General features: G+C 37.5%; 1 protein-coding gene across 5 annotated transcripts in view; it reads right to left on the minus strand.

The window, feature by feature from the left end:
* The window catches only part of SSBP2 (single-stranded DNA binding protein 2), a 464,724-nt gene that overhangs the window by 36,738 nt on the left and 415,890 nt on the right, over positions 1-12,096 (minus strand). For all 5 annotated transcript variants that reach the window (XM_006870594.1, XM_006870591.1, XM_006870592.1 and 2 more), the window contains 3 exons: positions 9,168-9,203; positions 7,429-7,483; positions 1,614-1,684 (listed from right to left, as the gene is read on the minus strand). In XM_006870594.1, coding sequence (XP_006870656.1) covers positions 1,614-1,684; positions 7,429-7,483; positions 9,168-9,203 — 162 coding nt within the window. The remainder of the gene's footprint in view (positions 1-1,613; positions 1,685-7,428; positions 7,484-9,167; positions 9,204-12,096) is intronic.

Raw genomic sequence — 12,096 nt, forward strand, 5'->3', positions numbered from 1 at the left:
CCTTTTGGTACAGTGACTCTGTGTATTCCTTCCATCTTCTTTTGATGCTTTCTGCATCATTCAATAATTTGCCCAGAGAATCTTTCAATAATGAAAGTTGAGGTTTGAATTTTTTCTTCATTCTTCCTATTCATAGTGACCGTATATTGGGTTTCTGTGAAGCAGCTGGTAGGTTTGAAGTGCCACCCTCGTACTTAGTAGCCCAGTGCTTATCCTATAGTGCCATACTTGTTGTTGTTGTTATTAAGTGCTGTCAAGTCAGTTCCAACCCTAGCGACCACTATATGGATAGGATTTCTGAGCAGCTGGTGAGCTTGAACTGACAACCTTGCAGTTCAAATGGCTTTGCAGTCTGACGCATTAGCCCACAGCACCACACTAGGACTTCTTTATATTTATGACATATCTCAGTTTGGACTGACTATATTTCAAGTACCCAAATAGCCTCATGTAGCTATAGTTATCATATGGTAAAACTGAGTCAATGTTTCCCTTTGTTGTCAACAATGCTAGAAAACTCCTAATTACTTCATTGCTGGTTTTTTTGTCTTCTGATTTTTCTTTAAGTTAGCCTATGTATTTATGTACTAACTGTAAGCTATTTTAAATATTTTTCTGTTGACATGGGGTCTTAGAGCATGTTGTTAAGTGCCAATGAGTTGGTTCTATCTCATAGCAACCTGGTATAGGGTTTCAGAGGCTTTAAGTGAGTGAGCAGAAAGCCTCATCCTTCTCCTCCGTGGAGTGGCTGGTAGGCTCAAACCATGGACCTTGTGGTCCACAGTCCAGTGCTTATCATTGTTGTTGTTGTTGTTGTTAAGTGCCGTCGAGTCGGTTTTGACCCATAGCGACCCTGTACAGGGTTTCCGAGAGTGTAAATCTTTACAGGAGTAGAAAGCCTGATATTTCTCCCGCGGAGCAGCTGGTAGTTTCGAACCGCTGACCTTAAGGTTCACAGCCCGATTCGTAACCACTACGCTACCAGAGCTCCTTAGTGCTTATCATCGGTAAATTAAAATAAGATTTCACTATATACTTTGGTGAAAAAATCCTGACCATATATTTTATTAAGAACATTGAAATTCTCAGTGTTGTATATTTAAACCCCAGATGATTTCCTAAGCTAAGGAAAAACAATCCTATTCAATTTCATAATATATTATCAGGATATGAGAACATAGATGATCACATTAAGTAAAATCTAGTGATGCTAGTAATGGAGTTAGCCTAAATCATTATACATTATATATCCTTTTTATACAGTCAACATGAATCATTACATATTCTTTGGCAACTTAAGAGTAGAAGCTAACACCTTATAATTGATTAAGCTCAATTTTACATTTATATTCATTAAATGTTAAAATCTGCTATATCTATATCTATATCTATATATCTATATAGATATATCTATATCTATATCTATATCTATCTATCTATATATATAGTGTTATGTTTTTTCAGCCCAGAGTACAGAGATAAAGTTGATTTTTTGTGTGATATCCAATAAGCTCCTGGAAAATAAGATAGACAGTTTAGATAATAATCTGGATATGAAATTACTTTAGGGTTTCAAAGTCTTTCAAAACTTAAAAAATACAAGTCATATTTACATTAGGTCTGTTAGGTCCAGGAGGTACTGCATTCATTAAAGTATACATATTGTCTCCAGAGTTGGTTGAATCTAAAACAAAATATTATTTAATTAACATCTTTCTTTATAATTTACACTCAAGTCAGCACAAAGTAACATTGAAAGAACAGCTGGATACATATATACATATACTGATAACTGCAGAACTCAAAGTGGTCTTTATAAATACCTGGCAGTCATTTCCATTCAAGAATTACCATACTGAAGTGCAAATTAGGTATGTGATAAGAGAATAATCACTTGAATAATTCTGGTAAAAAGGTACATAATTTTAAAGTTAGAAAAAGTTCCAGCAAAGGTTTTAATTAAAAAACAAATACAACTTGGATACTTTTTATGTTTCTTACGTAAGCAATGGTATGTATTTTGTTGTGGTTAAGTGCTGTTGAGTCAGTTCCGACTCATAGCGACCCTGTATAGGGTTTCCGAGGAGCAGCTGGTGATCTTGAACCGCTGACCTTGCAGTTCAAACCGACCTTGCAGTCTAGTGCATTAACCTGCAACGCCACAGCACACCAGGACTCCAATGATATATATAGATAAAACAAAAATGTTTTCTACAAAATCAGATTCCATAGCTTTGGGCTACTCATTATTCCCTTAGGGTTCCTATACACCAATTTTGAAAACAATTTAGCTAATATTAGTAAAAGCTGGTGTGTTGTTATTGTTGTTAAGTGTCATCTAGTCGGTTCCAACTCACAGCGACCCTATATAGTGTTTCCAAAGTAGTTGGTGGGCTTGAACTACCAGCTGTGCAACTAGCAGTCCAGGCCTCATCTTACAACGCCACACCTGAACGCAGTTCATATTAGGCTTAATTCAAATAGAGACTGAAACAAGACTATGCAATTAGAATGAAAAATTCTCTTGGCTTAAGGTAAAACCCAGCATTCTCCAGCGCAACTGATAATAAAAAATTCTTATTTAATCCTTGATAATAACAAAATAAGAAGGCCTGGTAGTGTAGTGGGTTGCACATTGGGCTGTGAACGTCAAGGTCAGCACTTCGAATCCACCAGCCGCTCTGTGGGAGAGAGGAGGCTTTCTGCTCCTGAAAAGATTTGCAACCTCGAAAACCCTATACTAGGTGGTATGAGTGGGAACCGACATGACAGCACGCAGCAGCACATAACAGTAAGTATAGAACATACGCCTACAAACATGAGGAACAGTTAATTCATATTGTGAAAGGCTGAATATTATACATTGAGGAAATAGTATAAAGACATAAGAGCACTCTATACAATAATGCACTTTTCATAATTAGAATGAATTGTTGTTGCTGTTAAGTGCTGTCAAGTCATTTCTGACTCATGGCAACCCTACATAGGGTCTCCGAGGAGTGGCTGGTGGTTTTGAACTGCTAACCTTGTGGTTAGCAGTCTGGTGTTTATCCGCCAGTGCCACACCGGGACTCCATTAGCACATCCTTTTAAAACTGCTTCCTGTTTTCACTCAGTAAGGCAGAGATAAAAATCCTTTGCTTTCTCATGGCAATAACTAGAGAGTGGGGGGGATAGGAAATTATTTTCCTTTTATGTGTGATTACTTATTAGAGCTCACAAATTTATTATTATTATTTTAGTATACACCACTTATGAATCGGGCTGCTAACCTCAGGGTCAGCAGTTCGAAATTGCCAGCTGTTCTGCGGGAGAAAGATGAAGCTTTCTGCTCCTGTAAAGATATACAGCCTCAGAAAGCCTGTACAGGGTCGCTGTGAGTCAGAACCGACTCCACGGCACATAACGACAACAAATTTACAGAGTTAGTAAAATATGTCATTAATGGGTTATTTGGAAATTGCTGTTGTTAAATGTCATTGAGTTGGATCCAACTCACAGCAGCCCTGGACAGGGTTTCTGAGGCTGTAAATCTTTAAGGGAGCAGAAAGCCTCAACTTTCTCTTGCGGAACGGCTGGTAGTTTCGAACTGTTGACCTTGAGGTTAGCAGCCCATCTTGTAACCACAACGCTAACAGAGCGCCTTCGTATTTGGTAATTTATAAATCTAAATATTGTTTTTCACTTTTCAATTTATATACAGTTGAAAAGCTGTTAATGCCCACTACCAAGTGACCCCTATCTTAATTGTCTTAATTAAGGTCTGTCTGAATTATCTTAATTAAGGTCCCAGCCTACAATTGTAGTCATAATTTTTTTACATAGTTCTATGTGATGCTGTGGAGTTCTGGTGTGGTACTGTGGGTTAATGCACTGGACTGTAAAATCAGCTTGAACTGCAAGGTTGGCAGTTCAAGCTCACCAGCCCCTTCTAGGACATCCTATACAGAGCCCTTATGGGTCAGAACCGACTTGACCGCACTTAACAACAACAAAAAGTGTGGTGATGTAGGATAAGAACTGTTTGAACCACAAGCAATTCAAACGCATCAGCTGCTCCATGGAAACCTTATGCAGGGTCACTATGAGTCAGAACCGATTCCACCGTGCTAAACAACAACAACACTGTACAATATGGAGTCCTAGTGTGGAACTGTAGAATAATTACTTGAATGCAAGGTTGGTTTGAATTGCAAGGCCAGTGGTTCAAACTCACCAGCCACTCCACTGAAAGCCTATACAGGGTTGCTATGAGTTGGAACCAAGTCAAAGGCACTTAACAACAACAATAAAAACAACAAATGTACAATATACTCCTTTGAACCCAGGCGATTTGGTCTTTCTTGCACACAGCTTTTGCATCTCTCTATTTTCTGTTCTTTCTTTATCCAAGCGTGTTCTGCTTCATCTCCACCTTCTGAAATTCTACTTACTACTCAAGGCCATTTTAAATGCTACCTCTTCCATGATGTTTTCTCCCTCCCCGCCCCCCCCCGACATACTTCCAAGTGTGTGAAAGCTCCTCCACCACTCAGTTTTGCTTTGCATCACAGCTAATATTTTGTCTTACTTTCTCCTTCCTGCTTCCAATTAGATAACAATAAGATTATTGAGAGAAGGAAAAAGGTCATGCCTTACTCATCTTCCATATGACAGACAACAGATGTTTGTTAACTTGGATTCGTCCGTCTACTACAAAAAGTTCTCTTTCAGAAAAACTTGGATTTCTTTTTAATCATAGGAAATCTTTAAATGTTTTTTTTTTTTTTCTCTCAACTTTATTAGCTTTACTGTTGGTCAAAGGAAAATGACTTGTATATTTAGAGGTGGCGGTGGTGGTTATGTGCCATGGAGCTGGTTCCGAGTCAGAGCGACCCTATATAGGGTTTCCGAGGCTGTAAATAAATGCAGGAGCAGAAAGCCTTATCTTGCTCCCACAGAACAGCTGGTGGGCTCCAACAGCAGATCTTGTAGTTAGCAGTCCAAAGCTTATCCTACAAAGCCATAGCATTCCAACCAAAAATATATCCTGATTTAAAAACAAAAATAAACATTTGAAGGACATAAGGTTGGTATTTTGACCAGAAAGTTTTTAGGTAATAACTGGTTTTGTTGTATTAAAAAAAAGTGGATTTTCAGGGGAAGTGGGATCAGTTGGCTTCATATTAGGGATTGGCTGTGATAAAGGATAAGTATCTACGGAATAAAAGGCTTGGAAGATATACTGGTGCCAATTCTTGGTTTGAAAGGGAGAAATGATCAGACTACCTGCAATGTTCAGGAGAAGGATAAGGCTTTGTGCTCCGGTAGAGATTTATCGCTATGCGACCAAAAAACCTGCAATGCTTAGTGTTATACTTTTTTTGAGTTTTATACTGAAACTTTTGTTAATCATGTACTAACTTATAAATTATAAAATAATACATAACACAAATGTGGGCAAGATGAGCAATTCTATTCTATTTCCAGCGAAGATGCTGAGGACAGAGCATGAAATATTTATGGATAGATTCCAAGGCAGTTTGCACCCACCAGCTGCTCAATGGCATAAAGACGTGGCAGTCAGGGTTGACATATAGCTTTGGAAACCCTATGGGCAGCTCTACTCTCTCCTATCAGGTTGCTATGAGCTAGACTTAACAGCAGTGGATTGGTGGCTCCAAGGACCCATTGGTGAAGCAAAGTAAAATTTTGCATTAACCATGAAATTCATGCTTTTTCTAAATTTAAAATGTTCACACTTCAAATTGATCATTTATTAGCAAAATTAATATTAACTTTCAAACTCCTCTATAGCTTATCTTTCAACAAACCATTTAAGAATCAATGGGTTTAACACTAAAATACAATTAAATTTTTTTTCTAATCAGAGAAGATAACCTGTCCTTTACACAAATTTTTTAATACTAAGCCAACAAAAGAGAATATAATAAAAATGTCTAGTTCACTTCATCATCCAGAAGTAACCAGTCATCAAGCTTAGCCTAAATATTTTTTTCTACTTTTTAGATTTCTTTGGAAATAATGTTGCTACACATTATGCTCCACCAGGTTCCATAAATAATTTATTTAGACATTCTGCTATAATTGAATTGGGTCTGAAGGTTGTATCCACCACTTCACTAGTGACTATCATAGAATGCTCCCTTTTCTATCCGTCTCGGACTGTGTCTGCATTGTCTCCAATAGTGAGATGATTGGGTCAACCAATTGGGTATGAATCTTTCCATGGTTCTTGATGCATGTGGCCTGGGTACTTTCTAGGGAGGCTGTACCAATGTGATTCCACTTTTGTGAGTGTCGTTGAGTTGGTCCCACTCATACCAACCCTGTATAGGGGTTTCCAAGGTTGTAAATCTTTGCAGGAACAGAAAGCCTCATCTTTTTCCCATGGAGGAGCTGGTGGGCTCAAAATACCAGCCTTGTGGTTTGCAATACACTGCTTATCATGATGAAGGAAATATTAAAGTCTATTCTAGTTTATAAGATTAAAAAAAAGTTTTCCTCACTAGGCAGTAGATTGACTGCTGTTGTTGTTAAAGTGCTGTCGAATCGGTTCCAACCCATAACCACCCTGTATAGGGTTTCTGAGGAGCCACTGATGGGCCGGAACCGCCGACCTTGTAGTTCAAACTGACCTTGCGGTCCAGTGCTAATATACCTAGAGACATACAGGACAAGCAATACTCTAGCACATCTCTCTCTTAAAAAGATGAGGTTGTTGTTGTTATTGTTGTTAAGTGCCTCTGAGTCAGTTCTGATCCACCCACAGCAATCCTGTATAGGGTTTCTGAGGAACAGCAGCTGAGTTTGAACCGCTGACCTTGTGATTCAAACTGACCTTGTGGTTGAATGCTTGATCCCATAGTGCCACATCAAGACTCTGTCGTCTCCTCTCTAGTCTATGAATAATTTACCACTACCATCCAACCATCAAGAAAAGCATTTTTTATATAAAAAAAAACAAAAACAAAAACTTTTTACATGGTCTCATACTTGTTTGTTCTTTAATTTGCTGTTTTACTTGTTATTTTAAACCTAATGGATCCATGCCTTCCATGTTTTGGTCAGATATAATTTTCCTAAGTTACAAGATCTGAACATGTTGACCCTCTTCCTTAGTCTCAAGGAATTTTTTAGTTGGAATTATCATTATCTGTCAAAAGTATGAATTATTGGGCAGTTCACACAAATCAATACAGCTGTTACCTTAAGCAAGCTACTCACACCACAGGGATTTTCTATATGCTAAAAGCAGGTGGACACTGTTCTTCTTAGAGAGCGCTGATTCCTTCCTACTCGCTGCCTCTACTCAGTAAACCATCATGAGATCATGAATACCATTAGCTTTCTTCCAAACACAATGTCTGCAGTTTATGATTTTATTCTAATAGTCACAAACCCACATGACTAGTGGGATTACAGTACCTGCAGGGCTAGGCATGATAGGTGTTCCTGGTGGTCCTCCACCTCCTGGAGGACCCTAAATAATTACACAAAATTTCAGTATAAATAAGGCATTTTATTCAACAAAATGGTAAAAAAAAAACAACAAAACAGCCAGAAGGTTAAGACTTATCTCTATAATAAACCAATTTGAAAATAACAGACAAAAGATATTTTCTCCATAATTAATTTTCTTTGAATGCACAATCATTTCAATATTATGCAAAACATAATTTACCTTAAATATGTTGAGAGTGTTTTGACAAGTTTCCAAAAACAATGCGACTATAATACTAATTTATTATTCATGACTTAATCACATCAGATATAATGAGGTTAAGTATAAACCATTTAATAGGGTCTTTACACATCCACAAAACAGAAATAATTTATGTGTGTCTGAGATTTAGCTTACTGTAATTTTCTTTCTTATTGTATGACTAGTTTATACAAAAACAAAATAGTGTCTTAGATATTCGTATTTTTAAAAACATATTGATTCTCCTTACTCCTCTATTGACATCAGTTGCAGCACCTTTAGAACACTGCACCTTCAACTACAGCATTAATTAGAAATGAGAGGCAATGTTGATTAATGCTGTGGTTTACTACGATTGCAGCTACACAATCCAACTGAAATGGAAATTAGGTAATTCTGAAGTTAATCCAATGATTTCTGACAGCCAAAATGGGTAATTCAGGCAATGGGATTTAGAATTTAAATTATTCAAATGCTTTATGAACACTGATCAAATAAACTGTTAGAACGCTATGATTTGGCTTCATTCTGACACAGACTACCAATTATTTCAAATAGTACACATTCCTGCTATTTAATAAACAAGTTACCTTTCCTTTAAGTAAGTGTCTATAATTCCACAAAAATATACATCAGCCTTACTCTTAAGTGACTTCAAAAGTCTGTTAAAATATGTTTTCTTAAAAATAAGCTAATTTTTTTTAACTTTCATTTTTGTTTTATGGAGGAAATGGAGAGTAGAGTCAGGTGTTCTTTGTGTGCATTGCTTAATGAAACATTGAACACTAATTTGACAGTGCCCAAACCAAATTTTCCTCTATGGTGATCCTGATATGTAACAAAGGTTAAAATGCAATGATGGTTCAAAGGTCACTTGCAAATCCAAGAGGCAGTGTAGGGCCTGCTAATTTGACAGGAGGTATCTACACATTTTTCGAAATTTTTAATGTGCTAATAAATAACGAAAAGAAAATAAGGGTTTTGATTTTCTAGAAATGAATGAAACACTAAAAGATTTCCCCAAATTACTAGTTATTATTTTGCTGTTTGATTCACTTTGTGATTGAGATAAAGTCTGATGATGTCTTTTTAGACGTTGTGTGGGGAAAGCGGTATAGGGGAGGGTGATAGAGACTAGTTTCCTAGAGAACTGCAAATTCAAGCATATCATTGTGTAACTCGGGGTGGCTGTCTTCTGGACAGAGCATACTGCACTGGTTTTAGAAACATATGCTGAAGTAAAAGCACAGTACTTAGGGCAATTCTGGCCCGAGTGGTAACTGTTTCACTAATGAACATCAACATACGTACTGAGGTTGGCAGACAAAACAACTCAATACAAATCAGATGTTCACTTCTTGGCCAATACACAGGGGCTCTTCTTAACATCTGGACGACTATTTCATTACCCAAATAAAAAGTAATACCAGTTCTTACGAGCAAACAAACCAAATGTACTTACTACATAATTCCCAGGAGATGCTGAGGAGTATGGTATCTAGAACATGAACAGGACAAAAAGAATATATATAGTGATTCATGTGGCAGTGTGGAGACTCACCTAAAATGACATTATTTCCTGACTTATCAAGTTTTAAAATACATCTTAAGGATGGTAAAGAACAAGGGTGTTTACATATCTGCTTAAGTGCTAGACAACTGGAAAATTGCAATATTACCATAGATTTACAAAAAATGCAGACAAATTTATTAGTCAAGAAGAACTTAGAATTACAACTCCAAACTATATTGGTTTCACAGCTGTTGCACTCACTGCTTAATACTAATGACGCTTATTCTGTAATTAGATATACACGAGGTGGCTTCAGAAAGTTCAGGGAAAGGTGGAATTAAAAGATAATGGAATTTTTTCCATGAACTTTTTGAAGCTCCCTCAAATTTACTGCAGCTAAAAACAAGAAACTAGAAATTTCTTAATGAGTAGCCTTTAGACACAAAACCTCTAGCCCTGTGTGCCTATTTGAAGCACTGTTTTTTAAAGAACAGGTTTCAGACGACTATGTTCATGTAGCATGATAGCGTAGTGGTTACGAATCGGGCTGCGAACCTTAAGGTCAGTGGTTCGAAACTACCAGCCGCTCCGCGGGAGAAAGATGAGGCTTTCTACTCCCGTAAAGATTTACACCCTCGGAAACCCTGTACAGGGTCGCTATGGGTCGGCTCCGACTCGAAGGCACTTAACAACAACAACAACAACAATGTTCATGTAGCATAGGTCCATACTTGACGTACGCCCTCATCTCCTCCCCCTGCCCTGCCCAGTTCCTTTCCAACTAGCTAACAGAAACTAACACAATGAATGACAACGAGGTAGTCAATATGAGTCCCCAAAGACTCAATTTATGGGAATCAGACAGGATAGAAAATTCGTTTTCTTTTCAGTTCTAGATTTTATCAAGCTCTTTTCTAGAGAATAATAGGTAGAAATACCACATTGCTCTAATAACTTAAGAAATCAAAAGCTGGAAAACATGATGGGGTTTCAAAACATTCATGGAACAATCCATTATCTTTTAATTCCATTTTCAGACAACCTGTTTGAAGCCCCTTTGAATTATTTAAAATTAAGTCGCTGCGTACAAATACTAACATAAAAATTGAATCCACATATTCTCTTTTTTCACACAAGCTTACTTACATGAAAATTGCTCATGTAGCAGAGATAATTTTGCCTTATTCTGATACAAGGCAGTTAATTACTATCTACTTGGTTGAGTCAGGCAGCCAGGACCAGAATAAAACCTTTCTGTAGTGAAAAGATCATAATGTCTGTAGCTTGGACCTTCCTTCCACCCTAACACTTGGAATATAAATGAAAAAACAATATATGAAACCATAAAAGTAAGCATAAGAAAAATCCTACATCATTACAATTTCCTCATGGTAAATGATACTTAGATTCTTTTTAGGGAATATATAACACTAAATTATTTAAAAAGTTTTTCTCTTTATTCTTTTGTGTCTTTGCTTTGCTCCAAGCACAGCCCACAGTCCTTGAGGGCCCTGCTCTGTCTGCCTATGGGTAAGTCAACACTGCTGATGGCTGTTGAGTGCCCAGTGTTCCTAGTGGCAGGACTATTTCAACTGTAAGTACTGACATCTCTGTGGCAGTAAACGTATTTTACTGAACACGTGAATGAACACCGCCCTGTTCTCAGGCCCCTTTTCATCCCAAACTACAACCATCCTCCGCTTCTCGTTATTTGAAACATGTGCATCTGCCTCTTAAAACCACCAATTTATCTACTGGCCCATAGGACCAGTATTTTCTTCTCCCTATGACTATAGCATTTGGTTCATGCTCTTCTGCCTCCCTGTATAGCCTATCCTCATTCTGAAGCAACTTCAAGATACACCTGACCACGCTTTAGATCTTTGAAATTTATAGTTCTTTGCCTTCCTTTACTTTACAACACACTTCCCTTTCTTTCATGACTTTTATGACTTTGTCCTTATCCTTGAACTCTTTATACAGAGATCTTCATTTAGCATCTCCTGGACTGCTAACCACAAGATTGGTGGTTCAAGACCATCAGTTGCATTGTGGGAGAAAGATGAGACTAGGCTGTATGCTCCTGTAAAGATTTATAGTCTCAGAGCCCTTTATAGGGTTGCTATGAGTAGGATTCGACTCGATGACAGTGGGGTTTTGTACTGAGCAACTCCCTTGCTAGATACCATTCTCCTTTCTCCTGGCATAATCATTACTTTATATTCTGACCAGAATCTTCTCCCATTCTAATTCCGCCATGTTTTCTTAATTTATGAGCTCCCTATTGGTTTTCTCCTAGTTAAATTGCCTCTGCCCCTTTCCCATGCCACTTTTGGAATGTTATTTCTCTCCAGTATCTTAAATGCCCTATCCTAAAACCTACTTTGTTAATTTCCATCTCTTGGATCACCCCCAGCCACCGTTTTTGTTGTACAGCAGAGATTTCCTGAAGGGAAACACAAAACAAGGTTGACAAAGTCCAAAATACAATCATGCTTTTCAACTTCAACCTAGTCTTTATTAATATCTGGAAGGATTTTAGCTCATCCTTCCCTAAAGTCCTGAAGTATATAGTGATGTGCTGGTAGACTCAGTAATCTCCAGAAGTCGGGGGAAAACTGATTTGTGTACTGTTTGCCTATTTCTATGGTGTAAATATCCTGACTATGGCAGACTCAAGCTAATACCAGTTTAAAAAGCTCACAAAATTCCCAAATATTAACACTTGACTCTTGTAATCTGGCCTCAAAGGTGATTTTACCCTTTGCCCTATGGTAACAAATTGAAGTCATCAAGTTCTTGATATGCTTTCACCTTCAGCTCAACACTGCATTCTTGATAAATTTAAATTGTATTCATTAATAATAGAAAGGAAAAA

This window comes from Chrysochloris asiatica, unplaced genomic scaffold (genome assembly GCF_000296735.1).
Source record: "Chrysochloris asiatica unplaced genomic scaffold, ChrAsi1.0 scaffold00145, whole genome shotgun sequence".
NCBI classification, from domain to species: Eukaryota; Metazoa; Chordata; class Mammalia; order Afrosoricida; family Chrysochloridae; genus Chrysochloris; species Chrysochloris asiatica.